General features: G+C 34.4%; 1 protein-coding gene across 4 annotated transcripts in view; it reads left to right on the top strand.

The window, feature by feature from the left end:
* The window catches only part of LOC129965717 (1-phosphatidylinositol 4,5-bisphosphate phosphodiesterase eta-2-like), a 162501-nt gene that overhangs the window by 108620 nt on the left and 32069 nt on the right, over positions 1 to 21812 (top strand). For all 4 annotated transcript variants that reach the window (XM_056079840.1, XM_056079839.1, XM_056079837.1 and 1 more), the window contains 6 exons: positions 2136 to 2256; positions 11686 to 11771; positions 13780 to 13862; positions 15896 to 16066; positions 19714 to 19807; positions 21560 to 21739. In XM_056079840.1, the coding sequence (XP_055935815.1) occupies positions 2136 to 2256; positions 11686 to 11771; positions 13780 to 13862; positions 15896 to 16066; positions 19714 to 19807; positions 21560 to 21739 (735 nt within the window). The remainder of the gene's footprint in view (positions 1 to 2135; positions 2257 to 11685; positions 11772 to 13779; positions 13863 to 15895; positions 16067 to 19713; positions 19808 to 21559; positions 21740 to 21812) is intronic.

Genomic DNA, 21812 nt, shown 5'->3' with positions numbered 1-21812 from the left:
TCATTTGACTGTAGGTTAAAACATTAGTATTTTGTCAATTATTAAAAGAAGAATGCTCGAAAAAATATTATAAAGAAAGAAGTAAAGAGTACAAATTTTAATATCATAAAGCAAGCAAAGTGAACTCAATGAGGGAATAAAATTGTTTTCTTCCCAATTTATTAACATGATGGTGATTGTAAAAGTAATTGATTTACAAAACTGTAACTTGTGGCAGCCCGATGCATGTACCCGGGTCCTGTCTACTCGTCAGGTACAATCATGAAAATAATGCCTCGGTACTATGAAATGGCAATGCATTCTTTGTTGAGTCCATTTGCAGGATCTTTTAGTAACAATGTCAGAGGCTAAGAGGAGTGGCTAAACGAGAAAACTAAATTTAACGCCTCTAAGAAATTTATATTAAAGACACCCATTAAAGCTTCCATCGTCCATTTCAAAGGATGTCATTAGTTTAATACCATAACTATATTAGATCGAGAAACACAGAAATTATCCTAAATGCTAAGATACTAAAAAATATTTTGAAAAAAAAATGAAAGCATTTTTCATGACTTTTATAACCATTAAATTTTTTCTTAATTTTAATACTTTTTTTTTTCATAAGAAAAAAAAAATGCCAACTAGTTTTTGTAGAAAAGGAAAAGCCTTCACATAATTGTAACCTGAATGAAGTTCATATAAATTAATATTTCCATTTTAAAGAGAGCGAAAATGGCCGTTAAGGTCAGGTGAAGTCTCATTTTAAAGCTAAAATATCTTGATGAATCTTAAACAAAACTCAACTCTTCACTGGCCTTATCTACTTTATGAAGCGTATTATTTAAATTTTGGGCCAACTGTTCTAATGTATTATTTAAGAGACCTTTTACTTCTGAAGATATAAACTGGTTAACGAAAAAGAAACAAAAGAATTAGAAACAGTATACAAAAAGATTCTACAATTTTTGTTATCAAAATTTTTGTAAGAGGCAATAACACAATGATAAAAAAAAATCGAGCGACTTCTGTGTCAGTTAAAACCAATGAAAGTGGAATCAAAACTTTCTCGCACAAAGGTGTTCCACTCCACGACTGAAATTTGGACCTTGACTCATTTCAGGAATGCGTTGCATAGCACTGGTAAACTATAGTTACTAAACAGTGATCTTTGGCATGAATTTAGCATTATTGACTGAATTCATCGTGTGATCCTAGGCGATTTTTTTGGGGCCTGTTCATCTCTGACATGTGGTTAATAAAACTCTAAAATAAGTCACGTGTTTTTTTTACATGCTTTTACCAAACCGATTAAAATCAAAACTTTTTACATATTAAGTCACATATTGAAGTCACTCCGTTTTTGAGTGAGAGCATTGACATATTTCTTAAAATGTAGGCCGGCGGAGGGTCTTGATTGAATGGGTTCCAAATGGGATGGGCGTCCACACGCTAATCCGGAGTCTGTGCATTCAATTTTATCCATCCAATTCTCTTCATTTTGTAGGCATCGTGTTACTTATATTTGGACACCCGGACAGACAAGCTTTTTTAAAATGAATTTCGCACAAAATTTGTTAAAAACGTATAAATTTGGTGAAAAGATGGTGTACCAAATTTCATCCGACTAGCTCAAAACGTTTTTGTGTTATAGTGTTCACAGGCAAACAAATATTTTATCAAAAATGTGTTTTTCGAAATCTGGGAAGGCTTAAACGTAAAAATTCGTTAAAATCTGGAGTTCGATGTTTTTTCTTTTTCTTTTGAAGATTACAGTTTTTCTATATTTTGTATACAAGAAAATAAAATAAAAGTTTAAACATAGTAAAATTCACAATAATTCAAAAAAAAAAAAAAAAAACCAGAATAGAAATAAATTATAAGATTCCCTTTTTTTTTTTTTCCCCCGTACTGCTGAGGAAGTTTAAACTTCAGTCAGATATTTCCCAGGTTGACTCTGCGACTGAAACTAGCGAAATGGCCTTACTTAGCTGAATAGATCTGAACAATCAATAAACAAAAATGACTGCTTTTGATGAGAATTCAGCTCCAGTTATATCGCGGACACTCGGAGGACACTTTTTGCGACCCACAGTTTCGTGCGCACTGCCAGCTGGATCTGCGTGCGTTTCGTAAATAGTCCTTTTCCATTTCAGTGGACACGTGGGACGGACCCGACGGAGAGCCCATCATATTTCACGGGTACACGCTGACGAGCCGCATCTTCCTGAGGGATGTTCTCGAAGCGATAAAGAAATACGCCTTCAGAGCTTCGCAGTAAGTAAGCGCTCTTTTTCTCTTCTTTGATAGGCTCGTTCTGGATGACAGGAGCGAATGGTGGAGGCACATCAAATAAACGCTACTTCTGTCGCTGTCAAAACAGGCGCTTTTATCGGCTTCCTGCTCGTTTGAAGAGCGAAAAAAAAAATGCTTGTATTATTATCAAATTAATATAAAAACTTTAGATCATTGTAAAAATTATTTTTACAATCATAGAATTACATAAAAAGATATTACAAAAATTTAAAAAAATACTGTTTTGGTTCATTTCTTTTATTAAAATACGTTATTAATTTATTATTGGAAAACTTTCAGAGTTTCAACAAGTTTTCTTGTTAGATCAGAAATCCATTAATACATTTATTCTGTAGATTCATTTTAAATGAGAGAAAAATGTGCAAATCTTTTATTTTAAGTAAAAAATTAGCTCTAGTAATATATTATTGCACTACTCTACTGTATTATTACGTTTTACAAAACAATTTAGAATATTTAAAATGTTGGAAATATTATATTGATCTAAAGCCTTATAATTAAAAGGACTCAATTTGTTTTTTAAAGGTAGTATAATCAAAGCTCTTGGATGCAGTAGAAAGAAATAACTATACAAATATTGACTTAAATAATAACTGAAATCATAAAACATCAAATATTTCATCACTACAACAAACACATTTTAGGTATGTAACCTCACCAACGCTTTTGCATTATAAAGACAGGGTCGATCCTTTTTGCATTGTCATTTCTACTAATAAAAAAGGAGAATGCCTGGGTGTGTGTTGACGTTCTGCAGAAAGGCAGTTTACTTAGAATTGCCAAATTTGACAAAGTTATATTTTTGAGGACCTATTTATCAGAGTTATATTTAATCAATCCCAAAGATTTTTTTCCTTGAAATTTCAACGAACATTTTAAACAGTTAAAACTTAAGCTAGATTTTAATGTTATTCATTACTACTACTGCGAAAAATATTCTTACGAACCTGCGATGCTGCTTCCCAGCATAGTTGGTTAAATAGGTGGTCCCGGAGCTTGGCAACCATTTGGTGACTTGGCGACGAATTTGGCAACTTTGATGCCTAAATAGATTATACCCGAAACATTGAGAATTTTTCCGAGGAGTAGGAACCGAGATACGCCTCGAACGTTCCTGATTGGTTGAGAGGCTTCTAGCCCCGCTTCCTGAGACCTATAAAAGGAGGCGGCCACAGCTGCTAGGGGAGAGTAATTGCAATTTAAATTGCAGACAAATAATCCATAACCCTTTGTTTTTTTTCCCACACACAAGAAAACAATACTTCCAAACCAATACTTCCAAAATAAACCATGTATGATGCACTGTAATTACTAAGGTCAGTTTCATATCACTCCAAAGTTAACCATTTTTAGATTTACGGATGGTGGGGCCTGCGGCCCCAATGAGCCGTAATCCCTCTCAACAATTCAGGGGAGAGTAGTCGGAATCGACGGTGAAGAAGGTGTCTTCCGGAGATTAGCAGAGCAGCGACGGAGTCAAGCTAGTGCTGAACTAAGCTGTTCGCTACTGTCTGCAGTAGAGTCTTGTTGTATGCTGCACGTCTCTGCTGAAGATAATCGTCTTCTGTGCTGTATATAGTTGTCGTCTTTGTGCTGTCCTGTGTGCCTTCGTGTAAATAAACGTCGTTGTTTCATTTTCTACTGCCGCCTGCTGATTGAGTGTTCTCCACACCATATAACTCTCACTATCCAAACGAACCCCGGAAATTTCGTAACAATATTATTAGGTAGCGAACATTTTTAAAGCTAAATTTTGACATTTTCCCTGAATATATGTGGGCGTGATGGGTTTTATTATTTTTAAATCACACTTCTTTAAATTGCTTGTTGCCCTCATGGTAATGAGTGTGATGGATTTTAATGCATCACTCCACTTGGACTAACTTAATCGTTTTATTTCTTGATTAACAAAAGTGATTATGATGATTTTTACAAGTTAGAACTTAATGATGAAGAAAAAATTTATATAATGTGAAGATGGACAGTTGGTGTTGTTCAAAGGATCGTTCCCACTTGCGCGTGGACATTTTTAGATTAATTCATCTACACAAGAATTCCAGTTTCGGTCTTTTCAGAGGATCATCTCTTTTCAAGTTCCGGTTCAACCCTTCTCAGCAGAATGCTTTCCCTGAACTCTGATTAGTTGAGAGTTATCAGCTAGTTATCATCTGAAGAAGAGTTTGTCTCGCGTAGAGTGAATTTAATACATCGCTCGGCAGTCGACATGTGAGGTCCACCAAGCTCTGAAACACACAAATAAAGGGGAAAGAGAGAGAGAAAATGGATGAGAAAGGACAGATATAAAGAACAAGCAAAAAAGGAGATGATGAGGAGGAAAAAAAATGCATTGATCTGAAGTTGCAACTGCATCAGTCCAGGGCTTCATGTTACCAGCTGAAGTGGAAGTGGCTTCAGGCCCTTCCTGAGATCCTACATTTGCTACATCGTGACGATCATGTGGCTTTATTTTGGCCATTTTGTAAGGTCTTAGGAACTTAGATCTTAGCTTCAGACCTCCTCCTAATTGGATTCTTTTAATTGTTACCAAATCGTTTATTTTGTACCGAGGAACAATTCTACGACTTTTATTATATTGGCGTCGATTCTCTTCTTGCACTTTGAATATGTATGCTTTAGCCTCCTCACGAATATAGTCTTTATCTTTAATCATGACGTGCTGGAATTCTCCATAAAGGATTTCTTTGATTCTTATATCCACTTTGTTCCGCAACTTCACGCCTGTCATCAACTCAGAGGGAATTCATGTGGTGTATCTGCTGATAATGCTGTTAATGGTTCGTTGAACATCTGGTAGGAACTTGAACCACATGACAGTATTGTCTATTGACCGTTTTGCAAGAACTGGAATAAGAGTTCCATGCATCCTTTCTATCTGGCCGTTTGCTCTTGGCACTCCTGTTGTGATTTGTATATGTTGAATTCCTTCGTCCTTACAATAGTCCTCAAAGTATTTAGAAGTAAAGGCAGAACCTTTGTCGGAAATAATTCTTGAAGGATTTCTGAAGACAGCTTGTTGGATCTTGAGTTTTTGCAGTGCCTCTACTGCTGATGTCGTTTTGACTGGGTAGAACCAAACGAATTTGGTGAAGGCATCTACTGCTGTAAATAGTGTTGATATCTCTTGTTTGTAGTTGATAAGGGACTAATGAAATCAATATGGTATGTGCTCCAAAGAGTATTGTCCCTAGGAATCGGATTCAAAAGACCTTTTCTGTTGCAGAGGAGGCACTCAACACAATTTATTATAACTTTTTCTATTTTCTTCTTTGCGTTCGAGATATGAAAGTCACTTTTCAGCAAATCTTCGGTCTTCTGTACAGCAAAGTGTCCTTTGTTGTGGATCCCGCGAATAATCCAGAACTCCTCCAGAAATAATGCCCATCAATATCTTAGGCACCAGGTCTTTCTTTTCGATCGTCTTTTGGAACGCATCACAGTCGGTGACTATTTTAAATTTTGGCACCAAAAGATAATTTCGAAATCTCTTCTATGATCACTAGCACTTCGAGCTCATAACTTGATAGTTTTTCTTGCTGTGGGGATATCTTTCTTCTCATGTAGTGAATTGGATGTAGTTGTCCATAATCTGAGCGTTGTAATAAAACCGAAACCAAGGTTACTAGCATACGTATACAGTTCAAGAGGTTTCCTTGGATGGAAAATTTGGAGTACAGGACTTTGACGCATAAGTTCTTTTAGGCGTTGAAATGACTGTTTTTGTAATGGCTCAAATTCAAATTCTGCACCGATGCGAAGTAAATTACTTAGTGGTTTTGCAATTTTTTAGTAACTTGGCGCAGATTTTCCTATGAAACTTAGGAAACTTTACATTTGTTTAATATTTTTAGGTTCAGGGAAATTTTGAACATCAACAGTTTTATTTGATGAGGGGCGAATTGTGCCTTCTTCTATAACATAGCACAAAATTTCAATTTTTAGTTTTAAAAAATGGCACTTTTAAAAATTAATTTCTAATCCAAACTCTGGGCCACTTTAAAAACACGTTTAAATTTTTGGTTCATTGCGGGTTCATTGTGGGAAGATATGATGAAATCATCCATATAAATTACAATTGTATTATCTCTAATTAGATATCTGAAAACATTATATATGATCTTAAGAGCACACTAGGACTTATGGACAAACCAAATGGAGACCTTAAAAATTTAAATAATCCTGCATGACAAATGAATGCCAAATATTTGGTACATTTGTCCTGAACTTGCACATGAAAAAAAGAAACAAACTAATTTTTGGTTGAGAAAGGTTGAGAAAGCTTTTGCTTCATCTAAATGACCGAGAACTTCCTCCTCTTGAGTTATAGGAAAAGAACTATTTTTTTATACAGTTGTCTAAAATCCACGCATAGCCTCTGTGTACCATAACTCTTTTTTTGCATAACAGAATTGGGGATGCATGTTCAGAATAAGAATATTTAATTATATCCATTTGTAACTATTCATCTATTTGTTTGTCGGTAATTTTTTACTCAGCGAGCAGCAATCAGAGAGGCCGTTGCCGTATTGGGATATCGTCTTTTAGTACATTTAAGCGTAAATAAGTCTCTCGAGGTTGTTCATAATTTTTTATCAATTGCAGAACCTGATCTAGTAAACAATCATCAACTATATGGATAACATCGAGTGATTCACTATCAATTACCGTCGCAAAAAATGGAAGTCTACTCTCAATCTGTAAAAATTTAATTCATCTGCTTATTCATTGCACTTGCCAATTCATTTGGCTGAATAATATTCAGGCATTTTGTCAGGAAAATTCCGTCCTTTACCAATTGATCACTTATAACTGCCTGAATATCATTCATCATTAAAAGCAAATTAGAAAGTTGCAGTTTTAGCAGAAACTTCATTTCCAAAACAAGTTTTAACCTGTATATTTCTAGATGTTCTCTTGGTTGAAAAAAAATGATTTGTTTAGAATTATAAGCCCACTTCCTGAATCTTTTAGAATTTTTTTCCATCCACGAAAATATCAATATATTCTAATCTATTGCATAATATATTTTTTGGCTTAGTTCCAATTCCTGATATAACATTCCTGATAACTGATTTCCTGCCTCACTTTTTGGACAGTTACGAGCGAAATGAAAACTTTCGTCCTTTCCCTAGCATATATAACAAATACTTTCCGGTTTAACATTTTGATTTTTGTTTCGAACGGAATGGAATTCGATTGATGGAATTCTTCATCCTTGCTTTTGAGATCCTGATGCTTTCGTTCCATTAATGTGTGTTTTAGAATTACTTATTTCAGATAATGTTTACCACAAGATGAAAAAAAAAATCACATTCGTGATCTCACTGAGTTAGCTGAAACCATGATTTTCCTTCGCGGATACCTGTGTGTTCTCTCGTTCTGAAATCCGTTTCATACAATCCGCAACAATTAGATCACAAAATTTTTTAAAATCTTTTTTTACTTCTCTTACCTGATAATAGTATTCAAATGTTGCAGTTAATCGCGATACAAATTCTTCATGTGATTCATTTGGTAAGCGTTGAGCATTTTTGTAAATTACTAAAACATTCTCGAGGTGTCGGCTGAAATTCAGTTAAAAATAATTTTTTTTTATTTTTCATAATCGGACCCATCCCTCCTCATTTGTGTACGTAAAACATTATTAACTTTAAGCCCTTGCAAATTAATTAGTATCTCGGCTTGTAAGCCTTTAGAAACTACTTTAATAATGAAAGCTTTTTCTAAGGAAGTAAAATACAAATGCAATGCCTCGGGTTTCTCAGCAACAGAAATTGTTAGCGTTTTAATATTTTTTATTAAATTTTCAACACTGAAAAGCAGGTTTGTTCGATAACCAGGCAATGATTGTTTTAAAAATTTCCAGATTAATCTCCTTCGCCCAATTTCTTTTTTTCTATTTCTAACTTAGACTGTTCCTTAACTGCCTTTGCCGTCTGATCTTCGACGATCGATTTGACGACGCCAAGGACAAATTCTTGACCCGTTTTTGAGCACATCAGAAATGTTCAATTAATTTCTTAAGTTCCAAAATTTTAGTATTTTTAGTGGTATAGTTTCACCGAATTTTGCTTCAATTATTTTTAAATCACACTTCTTTAAATTGCTGGCTGTCCCCATGGTAGTGGGTATGATGGGTTTTAATGCATCAGTCCACTTGGATTAGCTTTATCGTTTTATTTCTTGATTAACAAAGAATGATTATGATGATTTTTACAAGTGAGAATTCGATGATGTTACATGAAGATGGACAGTTCAAAGGATCTTTCCGATCTACGCGTTGTCCATTGAGTATTCGTAGATGAATTCTTCTACGCAAGAATTCCAGTTTCGATCTTTTTCAGAGGATCATGTCTTTTCGAGTTCCGGTCACAACCTTCTCGAACACGTCTCTCTCTCCTCTGCTGAACTCTGCCCTCATCGGGAACATGCAGAGAGTCCTCTTGTGGAGTTAATTTACCACATATATTCTTGTGAATACTATTACTTTCACATTTTTATGCCATTTAAAAATATTTTTTAATGACATCCATTTAATTGCCTTGCAAATGTTTCCTGAATTTTGTTGCGAATGGCATTTTCTGGCCAGCCAATCAGAGCCAACCAGGACTGAAATCAGCTGTTCTGTTTTTCACTTTTATAGATGTACTGAAAATCTGGATGTAACATTGTGTTGTGACTAAATGTTTTAAATGTTACATCATTGTTTTTTCAGTATATTTTCAAATAATAACTCATCCAAAATAGACATACTCATAATAGGACAGCTGTCAGGCTAGTATAATTATTTGGAATATTGTGCAGCATAGAGGGACGCTACAAATATTTTTTTTATAAAATTCATCAATTGCTTTCTTGTTTAAAATGAAATTCAACCGGTTTTCTTTGCTTCATCGAATCGTGTGATTTATTTCCATTGTTGAAAGCCAAGAAAGGAGAGCACTGCTTAGTTTGTTGCAGCATGTCTTCATATGACTCAACTCCATTCGAAGAGTTGTAAAACCATCTAACTTTTCTGTCTGCCACGTTTAAAATATCGCGAGCCTCAAGATATGCCCAAGAAATTTAACTGAAATGAAACACAGCCAATATTCTCTGCGGTCACTAGAGGTTCAGCACATACAAAAATAAATGTATGCCCTCACAGAATTATACTTAAATACTATCTTTTCTTGATATAATTTTAAATGAAACCTCAATCATAACTTATATTTTAATACCTTTTAGGTGTTGATTAGTAAGTCCATATTAAAGATCTCAATTTGAAACTTCAGCTAATCAAGCCTTCTTTGTTTCTAAGAAAATTTTAAGTGCTTTCAATTTATATATAAATTTCAGCATCTCTATAATAAGATGTAACTCAAGTTTTGAACTCGAGGTGTTTACAGTCACTGACATTTCAGTTATTAATTAAACACAACTCTTGATCCGTTCATTTAATTCGCACTTCGCATTTTGAAGATTTCCATTTTTAAATAGAAAGCACCGATTGAACCGATGTTTCGGAGTTGAATGTTTCGTCAAACAATCCTCGAGATTAAATGGAAATTCTAGATTCGAATTTTAGCATAACTTAAATATCAAATACATAAATTCTTAGGGGTAACTGAACTGCAAAGGGCGAGAGGCAGCTCCAGTTTTGATTACTGATGTAATTTATTGTTGAGGCCATTGAATCGGTCGGTTCCTTTTCTCATTCACTGGGAAGTCGGGAATGATGTGAAAAAAAGTTATTGAGCTGATAAGTTAAAGTAATGTGTGAAAACCGAATCTGGAAAAGGTGACGATAACTCAAATAGAGCTACCGAAGAAGCGGGAGATCAAACCCAGGGTCAAAGATTTCGAACTATTCCCTCCTAACAAAAACAACATGCGGAATCTCTTCCACCCAATGATTTTTCCTCCTATTGACGACAACCAGAGTTTTGAAAGGAGGAGCTTTGCTTTTCCGAAAGCGGGTGTCGAAAACCAGTCGAAAATTCGGATGTGAATTATAGAAAATCACTAACTGAATTCTAATACAGTTATTCTCTCCTACTCTTAAAAATTCACCTAAATTATTTTTTTTCCTTTATTGAATTTGAAGAGAAATTTACAAGGACTTAATAAGTAAACACTGTATTTACAAGGACTTAATAAAAGTAAACACTGCTTAGGTTTCAGCTGGGAACAAAGGAAAAAAAACTAAAATAGAAAAATAACAGAATAAGATATTTATTTACTTTTTTTTTCTCAAGTAGAAGTCTAAAACAAATTATGAAATGAATTACTTAATCAATCAATAATTCTCAATCAATTTTCTTTTAAAACATTTTCTTTCATCTTCATTTGATTTCTTAAAATTAATTTAAATAGTCTTTGTTCCAGAAGGAAAACAATGAAAAGCATAAAATAAACTAATGGCACAAAATGCTCGTGGTACCTACGGCGTTGACCCAAGGTCCACAATTTTATGCCGGAGGAGGGCGGATTTATAGCCTCTTTATTAAGAAGCATGCGTGAAAGTTTCTGGGGGACCACTTCCCGGAATAATAGCCTGTATAAAACTCCTCAGAAACCACTTTTCGGATATATTTCCACTTAAAAAGTGGAAATATGTCCGTATCTCTGTCTGTTTCTAAAGACGGTAACTCAAAAACGCTTTGAGCTAAACAGATGAAATTTGGCATATGAATTGAACCCCAAATTTCCGGATTTCTATCAAATTTTGAACGAAGCGTATGAAATTCAGTCGGTCAAATGACTCAGAGGCAGTTTGTTTGTCCAGCTAACCGATTGCAAGGGAATACGACGACTAGAAAATGTAAAGAGTTAAACAGATATATTATGGTTATCTAAAATAAGTGTATGCTTCACATTCGGAATTATATCTATGGTACCATCTGTTTGTTTGTACTTTCGCACGTATGTAAATACAATAGTTCTGAAAAGTAAAACTTAAGTGAAAGAAATCTGGTATGTGATTGCAATTGTAGTTCCATATCAAATTTTGGTTTCAACAGGAAACAGGCATTCAAAATACATTTTCAATTTTTTTTATATTAATGGCATCAACAAGAAAGGCCATAAAGAACAAAGATTGCACATAAGATTCGGTAAAAGCACGAGATTCACGCCAAAGATCAATCTTTTGCAAGTACTATTCGTCCATGGCATGCAATTATAATGCAAATACCGATTTCCTTTGCATTATTACACAGCACACAACTTTCACATGTGGGAATGAAGATGAAGATGTGGCCTTGCTCAAGACGTACAATTTTATTAGAAAGTGTACAGGAAGATTTAGGGCGCCCCTTCACTTTTGGAGGCCAGTGTATATATGCGTATATTAGTCCATTTTGAAATGCATTAGACCTTGATATTTTGCAGATATCCCGTCATCCTATCCATAGAAAACCATTGCTCCTTACCATACCAAGTGAAGATGGCAGAACACTTCAGAAATATCCTTGGGAGTGAGTACTTCTGTGGAAATAAATGATTAAAATACTTTTATTTTATGTATTTTTTTTTTACGAATGTGAATCGTATAGATATAACGAAAACAGGGACATTTATGAAGTAGGTGATTTAACTTAAATAAAAGTGCACACATATTTTTTTTCGTATGCCTTTCTGCATGACTCTTGAGTTCATTTTTCTGCAAGGATAGAAAAGGATAGTTTATAATTACAGCAAAATTCACTTGATATTTTTCTAGCTTAGATTTTGGGCATTGACTGGATCTATTGATTTTATGATCGAAACAGGTATTCCATTTATCAATTAAAAAATTTCTACAGTCATTTCGGATTTGCATATAAATTTTTGCACTCTGTCAGGTAGCGTGCATGCTGATACGTGGAATATCGAAAACTCTACAGGGTGTTAATAAAAAGTGAAACATTTCCTTAACTGTTGCAATTATATGCTTCCACCTGCGAAGTTTCATTAATGAAGGCACCCAAATGTAAGCTTCTTCTTAGGCTTCTGTAAAGAGTAATAATAATATTTTTTTAAAAAAACTCAAATGCCTACACGACTTTCATAGCGAAAAAATGTTAATGCTCAAATTATCTTTTTATGGACATCTATAGAGATACAAAGTTTATGCTTCGCTCTGAAAAGTTTGCTGAAGTATTAAAAGACACATTTCTTAACTTAGATCCTCTTTTCATAGATCTTAGTGGTGTTAGAGGGACACTTTCTTTGTAATCTTCAGGCATACTATTCTTATCCCGAAAGATCATTAAAAGGGTGGAATCAGGAAGTAAGGACTTATTTGTTATCTTCCATTAAATTTTAAAAATGGTCTGATTATACATTCATTGAAGCACTTAAAACTTGTTCAAAATGAGCATCTTTGACAACTAAACAAAGGTGCATTCTATTAATAATTCTTGCGGAGTTCATCACCTTTGACTTAAAAGACATGCTTTTGGAATTCGTCGGAGAGCCTGTGCTGCTAAAAGCAACTCATTTCTTAGTTCAGACATAATGCCTGTCAAAACTAACTGAATAAATAGGACACCATTTAGCACAGAATTTGTTATATAGAATGGAATCAATCCAAGTTTTATAAAGGGCCAAACTATGCATTTATAGAAAATTGCCAATGTTTGTGATCTCTTGCACGATAAATAGATTTTTACTATTACCAAAGTGATGGTTTTGAAGATGAATGCTCCTATGGCGATTAAAGGTATACTCGTTTATTTAAATGGCATATTTCATAAAGGAAGGATTTGATCTTACCTAGGGCACAATTGTAAAATTCTACATGCCCATGTAACAGCCATAATAATCCATGTACTCTGCGAATGCTGAATGAGTGCCAACTGTTATGGTGAGATAATCTCTGCAGTGTCGATTTTGAAATGCGTTGTTCCACACTAGCAGGGAAGTAACTGGCAAAATACGTCAAAATAGTTTCTGCGTGCATCGCATGTATGCTTATATAATGCATATAAATGTATTAGTTGTTAAATATCTGATACAAAGTACCTTTTAGTTAATCTTCTCTTAAAATTGTCTTCTCTAAAATTTCATGACTTAAAGTTGCCAATGTCAATCTAGAAACATCATATTATCCCCATGACCATGCTAAAATATGTTACAAAACTTTAGTGTGAGAACTCAGACCGGTCTTTGTATAAATGAGCCAAAAGGTGAGACTAATAATCTCGTTTATCCGAAACTTTTAGAGTTGTTATTAATTAGGGTTTAAGGTAAAAACTTTTAAAGGGGCTGAATGTAAAAATTGTATGATGCAAAAATATATGTGTTTCTCTGTTTTTTACACAACGAAACACAGATATTCACAGTAGAGTCACGGGTATAGCGATTAATTAATAACAGAATTTTTTCAAGTACAAATTTTCATTCATTGTGCATTTATTGCTAAAGTGTGAGCGAGTAAGTAAAGTGAGTAGACATAAATTAAAGTGTTCTTTTATTATCTCATAACCCGCCTACTATTTGCAGAGTACCTGTACACGGACCCAGTCGGGGACGACGAAGAAGAATTCCCATCACCTGAAGCCCTGGCGAGGAAGATTTTCATCAAGGTGAGAAAATTTGACGAGAATATGCTTCTTTACTGCCCATCGACTTTTTGCAAGAGGACAACAGGAACACAGAAAGCTGTACAAAAGGGTTCATACTGTTTGAAATTCGAAAAAATAATAAAAATGTGATTTTTTTTAGGTCTCAAAGGTGTATAAAACATTTCTGTTGATGTTTAAAATTATCTTTAAGAGCAGTAGTGTACCGTCTGCAAAGTCATAAAACAGATCGAAAAATATGCGACGTGGTTTCTAGAAGGAATGTATTCAAAGGTCCAGTCGTCCTTTTCATAGCGTACATGTTTTTGTCTGTTAGACAGTATTCTTTAGAATTCCCCTTATCAAGAAGTTTGAAAGAATTAAATTGGGATAGCCAGGTGGATATTTGATTCTTCCTCGTCAGCCTATCCTCGTCTCAGCAAATGTCTCATGCCAGAATTGCCCGAATGGCTTGATGATGATGTGGTATTGCATCATGTTGCTACAAAAACACTTTTTATCTAGGTAGAGTTGGTTGCTTCCATCAACATATTAAGGTATGGCATATCTCCCAGTCCCCCCCCCCCCAAAAAAAAAGGATCTAGAAGTTCTCTGACAGATAAATCACACCACTCTGATAAGCAGAAAGATTAACAACTCGTTTTTTTCATAACATTGGGATTTTCTCTTAGCAAGTACGCATAATTGTGGCGATTTAAGTTCCATTCCGTTTGAAAGTCGCTTCATGAGGTCAAAAATCAAATGAGTCGACTGTTCGTCATCACAAATCCCTGCACAAAATTGGAAGCTCGTCCTCGTTCATCGCGAGATTCAGCCTTGGAATGTAGGATTCCCACTTTGCCTGCTTTAAAATGCGATGGATACTTGACTTGCTCACATCTGAATCACGCGAACTTTTACGACACAAACGTCTCGAAGGATTCCTGAAAGTTTATTCCTCTGCTCCAACTTCGCTTTCTGCCGATACCGATTTTTTTTTCCTGCCACACCACCCACAATTTCTTCCCTCTTTCACCATTTCGCAATCGTTGCACGTGCATCATCTCCGCGCTTCTCGCCATCTCAAAGGAAGAGTTCCCTGCCATCCTATCCATAACAGCAACTGACCTGAAAGCAAACAAATAAAGAGGACGTTTTGGAGAACGAAATATTTTTTTATAATTTTCGTTCAAGTCATTAAAACTCGAGCAGTGTAAACCCCTTTGTGGAACACTATTTATAATGTTTGAATTATTTTCAATGGGTCGAAACAAAATGAGTTTGCGACACATTCTTAAAAAACTCCTGCTCTATAGAATCGTACGAAATCAAAGTTGCTTGCGTGATGTTCTTTTTTAATTACATATTTCGTATATAAATACCTGCAGTTGAAAGTGCGTCTGTCGTTTCCCTTTCTTTTATTGCTCGACTATTCGAGCAGAATGAGCTGTTTGTGTGATAAACAGGCATATTTTGATACGCATAACAAAATTTCCGTTGCTGAAACACTGGTGGGAGCTTTTGGATTTGTTCTTTTTAAACGTTAATTTTATCTATTTTAGAACCAATTATTTAAGCTACTATCGTAAAAAATACACAGTTTTCAATCGTTTTTTGAAACAGAGCAAATAAAAACTCAACTCAATTCTTTTCTTCTTAAAATTATTTTTCCTTCTACCATCTTGTAATACTTTATTTGAAGGTTTACAATATTTTCATTCGTTACTAAAATTATGAATTCCTTTATTTAATCTGATACACTTTTTTCTTAATTGAGCTGTATATTATGCTGCGAACACATTATTAATATTAGTTTCAAGGCCTAATCAGTATCTTCACTTTAATATATCATGCTGCTGAACGCAAATTTCGAGCTGTTGATATGTTAAGTCCTACAATTCAAAAACTCTTTTTTTTCTTTGGAGGTTTCTAAGAACATTGATGCGCTTTGTGTCATGCTTTTGTTTAATTATTTATTTTTGATTTAATTATCAATTTTATTATAACACAACCATTTAACAATTCCTTCTTCCAAGTAATATTGATTCCATTCGCAGAGCAAGCAGCTGAAGCCCCCTCGCTTGGAGGACGGTGTGATGATGGCACCGGAGGAGTTCATGTTGGAGGACGAGGAGGAGAGAGAAGAAGCCATCAGGTCCATGATGGCCGCCGCTCCCACGCCAGACTTGGAAGGAAACGAACTGCCCGACCTACCTATGGCCGCCCCGGTGAGTTTCTTTCTTTTCAACCTGGCACCTTGTTTTCCAATCATTTTTTAAATTTAAATCTCATCGCGCAGATCATCGATTAGCATTACCAATAACACAAGCATGTTTTCTAATATACTATTCATGAATCTCACCTGTACGTGTCTTCTAGTCAGAATTTTCACCACATGGAAGTAAGTGTAGACACCCAATTAAATTCCATTCCAAACCATGATTTCACCACTCTATAATTGTCTCGTTCTGGAATGGGAGACTAATGGCAGCACATGCTCTCCCCAGGTGTTCGGAGTACGACCAGAATTATTATCTTTAATAAGTATTGATCTCCACTTCCGAAAACAAGCATGATCCTTTTTGCAGATGGATCAAAGGGACGCACACATTCTGATGAAATCCTATTTCTGAAAAATGACCAGACAAGAGATAAATATTAGTGGCCTTCTTCCCTCTATCGAATTTGACCTCGGAACTGAATTTTCACTTTAGAGCTGATTCAAATACCTGTGGGTCACAAAGCGGAAGACATCTTGAAGCATCCTTTCTCCCGTGCATAAGTAACAACACTTTCAATCCAAGAATTTAAAGCTATCAAATATTATTTAGAAACAGAGATGAAACTGGGACTTAATGTAAGAATCATAAATATGATTTACTAATTGCTCGTTTCTTACGCGAAAAGAATGAGGTGACCTTATTATTTTTTTTTACTTGAGATTTAATGCATGTAATTAAATTTTCATTTATGCCAAATTTATATTTGTTCTATTTAAAAAAGGCATTGAAAATCAAGCTGTTCTTTAACTTTTCTAATGTAGTGTATTTTCTAATTGACTGGAAAATAATAGCTATCTGGCTGGATGGAACTGATAAATTAAATGACTGTTCCCACTTTAAATTTAGTTTTGAATTAACAAATAATTTAATTTTAATTATATGTAGAGGATTCACTACATTTTTCTTCCCATAAGTTTTCTTGTCAAAATCGATGTTTTATGTCATCTTTTTTGTTTTATATTTTAATTTTCTTTATTCAATCCATATAAAAAGTGCAACGTCATTCATTTGACTCTGTAGAAAATAATGTAAAAAGACAAATGTAACAAATTTATGAAATTTGCTTCATTTTTTTTCGAAGTGTGAAAGAAAAATTCCTCAAATTTTCTGGATTCCGGTTGACTGATACGTTTAAGAAGAGTATCTGTCTATATATAATAAGGGTTGGCTGCTTAATTAGTTTTAGAAACTTAAAGCAGCGCCAGAATGTAGCCAAATTGTTAAACATTGTTTTTTAATGAAACTTTTTAGAGACTTTTATGGCCTCATCTTACTTATTAGAGAAGCGAATGCAATTCTAGTTCAGTGCAGTCCGAAAAGTACAATTTTTTTTGTTGAGAGCGAAAATTATGTTTATCTTTTTCTTTTTATTCCTTCTTATTAGAGGGCCGGAAAAGCTCAGCTCGCTCGGAAACTGACGTAGCTATTAGTTTCGATATACATTTTTTTTAAAAAATTCTCTAATTGTTTAAAATAATTGACAAAACAAAGGAACCATTCCCTCAATCTCAATTACTGAACCAATTTCTCTAATTCTTATTTCATATGAAAGTTAAAAATACCTAATTAAATCATTAGCGATCGTCTGTTCACCGCCGTCTGTTCTCCGATTCATTCTCAAGAGAACCTTCAAAACATTGTTTCATTGCACATTCTGTGACGAGTAAAGTCTTGGCAGACTTCTCCAATCACAACCACTAAATGGACATCCAATGTACCGATTTCGCCAATTTTTTCATAGTTAAGTCTCGTTTCAGTGAAGCCCTAAAGTAGTGTAATAATTAAAAAAAATCTAAATAAATAGCAATCGAAAGAGCATAGTGAAATCATTTGCCCTCGTTTCTCTTATATCGAGATAAAAGGTCTTAAAGAGACTGGCAACATTTTAAGAAAAGTCGCCAGTGTTGGTGACTTTTGTCAAGAAATAAGAAGATTCCGAAAACATTGATCAAAACGTCGACATCTAGAATATGAATGAAGTTTCAACGACTCTTCTAGAATAATCCATGCTTGGCTGTGCAGGAATGTCGCCAACGCTATATAAGACGAATGAGATAGAAGTTTTGAGAGATGGATGTTGTATTCTTCCTATCCTGGAAGCAGTTTTCCCGACGTATATATCCTACAGGGCAATAATGGAAGGAGGGGTCGATATTTTTCATTGCAATAACACCATCAAATTTCAGCCACTTGTTCATTTCCAGTTTAAGGCGCCGCAATATTCCGACATGATTCGCTATGCTTCGTACAAGTCTAGGTTATTGCATACTTGGCCACCTCCATTCCAAACACTTTTGTCGCAGGAGGTTGATCATTATAATAGCTGCATTAGATTGAATTGTTATTCAATTTAATCCAGCTATTGCTTCAATCATTTTTTTTTTTTTGCTTAGTCCCACACGTCAGTAATCAGTATTATATTACTATATCTATGATTTGTATATTTTATATTAATCTGATTATTAAAATTTATGATTTAAAACCACGTTTTTTCTTTATTTGTGTTGTCTAAAGTAAATAAATAAATTAGAAAACTTTAAGATTTTATATCTCGGTCAGATATCGACACTCTGATCTATGTTTTAGAACCTTCAATTTCTGACGAAAAGTCGCCACAATTGGCGACTTTTCTTAAAATGTCGCCAGACTCTTTAAGACATATGTCTCGATAACGGAGAGAGGAAGGCAAATAATTTATGCCTCAAAAATCATGTTCCTCTATGCTCTTTTGATTGCTACTTATTTAGATTTTTTTGATTATTATCCTAAGGTATGAGTTTCCTGATTAGATAAGTCAACAAGAATCATCTGCTCATCTCACCGCAATTTTCGAGGGATATTGGTGAATATATTCACCTAACTTTTATAAAACTTAGGTAGTCCTCCCCTTTAATTAATTTCACCGCTTTACAAGCAGAACTAATCAATCAGAAGGCTCTATCATTATTTTGTAATCATCATTTAAGAAGATACTTTCTTTTAGTTTAGCAAAATGTGTCTTATCAAAATTAGTCGAAATAGCTGTATTTATAGGGGCGTTGAAGGCGGCGAATATTAACACGATTCATCTGGCCATGCCAGTCATCTTTGAGGATTTACAGACTATCACAACAAAAGTATAAGAACATAATTAAAGGAATATATATAAAAGAAAATTAAAATATTATTTAACTAATAAGGATGGAACATTCTGATTGATTAGTTCACCTGAAAGCGCCGAAATTGTATTGGCGTAAAGAAGTGGCAATGTCAATCTAGCTATTGATGCTGAGGGCTCCTTCCTTAATATTTCACGAAATAGAGTGAAAGGGATGGATGGCCATTGGTAGTTATTTAGGGACCATGAACTTTCATATAAAATTTTAAAAAATTAGAAATCGGATCCATATTTGCAGTGGAAACTCCCTTAAGAGAATGTTCTGTGAGGTAGTGTTTTTTTTTTTTTTGATCATATGAAACACTAATTGGTTAAATCGGATCACTGATTCATTGATTATCTTATTATTTTAAACACATAGATTTTGCATCCGAAACAATCATTATTGTAAGCCGATATCAAACTATCATCGTAAAACTCTCAATTTTCTTTCCAGTCTCACGCTCCTCGAATCGCCGAAGCACTGTCCGATTTGGTGAACTACTTCTCCGCCAAGAGGTTCGGATCTTTCAGCGAATGCAGAGTGTGCTGTGAGTAAAATTCATAAACATAAAAGTAAATATTCCGCACGACTCATCGTCCACAGCCATTCGATGCTTTCCAGTGAAGTCTCAAATCTCAAATCACATCAAATGTTTTTTATTATAATTTTTATAAAAGTATCAGACACATTTAAGCTGAGAAATCTTTTATTTCACGTAATCATGGATCTAATTTATTATAATCAATCTTTTAGTTAAAGTATGAGTGTAAAAATGAGCATCGAAACTTAAGCACAAGTAGAAAATTATTTTATTTTTTTAATGTACCATATTTTTAAAATGGACTAATAAGTATAAAATAATTTCTTCTGGACCAGTACAAATTATTCTGAAAATTAATAATACGCAGTTTTATATTTTAGTCTTGTGTACGTCAAATTTTGCAATTGATTTTAAACTATTTCGTGAGGAGGTAATGACTTGGAAAGACATCATCCCTTAGTAAGGAAAATTTTCTAATCAATTGCAAAATTTGTACCGAACAGACAGAAGACAAAATAGCGTGTTAATATCGTATTGTCATCCAAATCTGAACTATGTTTAAAGTTTCAAGGCTCCAATTCTTCGGGAAGTTCGTTTTAAATCGATTGTAAAATCCGCATCAAAAAGACAAACAGGTTAAAAGTGAGTTAATAAAAACTTGCTGTGTTTGAAAAAGAGCACCGCTTATGCTACAGTGATTTCATTCCAGGTGGCACTCGAACGACGTGAATGAAGAACGAGTCTGTCAATGGCTCTCCGTTTATTATCTTTATTTTACTTTTTTGAGAGCTTCTCCCATAAAACTGATTCTGAAGCTTTTTAAATTGTTCTCGATACCCGTCATCCTGAGTTCACGCACACACACAAAAATGAATCAAATTATTCTGTCCGTGTATTCTTTTGCGTTCAAGTGTTTGGAAGAGATATATCGTACTTTTACTGTTTTTTTTTTTTTTTTTTGAAATATCGCATTTTTGTTTTTAAATCTTGAATTATAATGTATGTTCTTAACGTGAAACTAGGGTGCGTTGAAAAGATGACATTACTGTTAAAAAATACGTCATTGATTCTAGTAGCTTTAATTACTATCGATTTGCACAGATTTGATCAGACCATCGCATCGTCTTTATGCAATGAGCTGATTATTCTATCATTGAAACTGCACTAGATTATTTTCAAATTCGAAACAACACCATCATTTTACAATATACCATATATCAAATTTCAATCATATCAATTTTCATACTGATTTCTCCTATTATTTATATTATGTGCTCATCTCATCTGATTGCGCAGAGTTCTCTCCAATGAGCCCAGTGCAGCTTTAAGTTAATGATACAAATACAAACTCAGCTTTTAAAAATTAAAAATAAAATTTTCTGATTTCCTTAATTTATTCTGATTCAGTCACTGGTTCAATGCGTTTGTTAAGGTGATATTATTTTCAGTATTCTGGTCGTGTTCAAGAAGAAGAATTAGCTTTTCTGTGTTTTGAACTTTTTTCTCTGATGCTTTTGCTTTACATATAATCTGAAATAAGACTTTGTTCACATTAAAGGTCCAAAAGTAGAGAAATAACCACCACAGAAGAAGGCAAGAGCTTACCTTCTTACCTTTCTGGTAGATTCTTCGTTCAACGTGAACTGGCTTTGCACTCGAAATTTTACACACTATCCCTGCTTTAGCAGTAAATAAAAGTATTACATATAGTATGTGTATTCTCAATGCAGCCTTTTTTTTCATTTTATCCCTCTTTAGGGCAATTCAACGAGATGTCGTCGTTTTCGGAGACGGTGGCCTTGAATCTGGCCTACAGCGAAGGAGAAGCCTTCGTGGCCCACAACCGGAGGCACGTGTCCCGCATCTACCCGAAAGGAACCCGGACAGATTCCACCAACTACGATCCGGTGCCGTACTGGAGCGTCGGGTGTCAGCTGGGTAGGTAAACAAAGAGCAAGTAACTTCATAAGATTTTTCCGACTGGTAAGCAAATGCTCCTGTAAACACACCC

The sequence above is a fragment of the Argiope bruennichi genome, chromosome 4 (genome assembly GCF_947563725.1).
Source record: "Argiope bruennichi chromosome 4, qqArgBrue1.1, whole genome shotgun sequence".
NCBI lineage: Eukaryota > Metazoa > Arthropoda > Arachnida > Araneae > Araneidae > Argiope > Argiope bruennichi.
The sequence above is the reverse complement of the archived record's forward strand: the minus strand, read 5'-3'. Positions and strand labels throughout refer to the sequence as shown.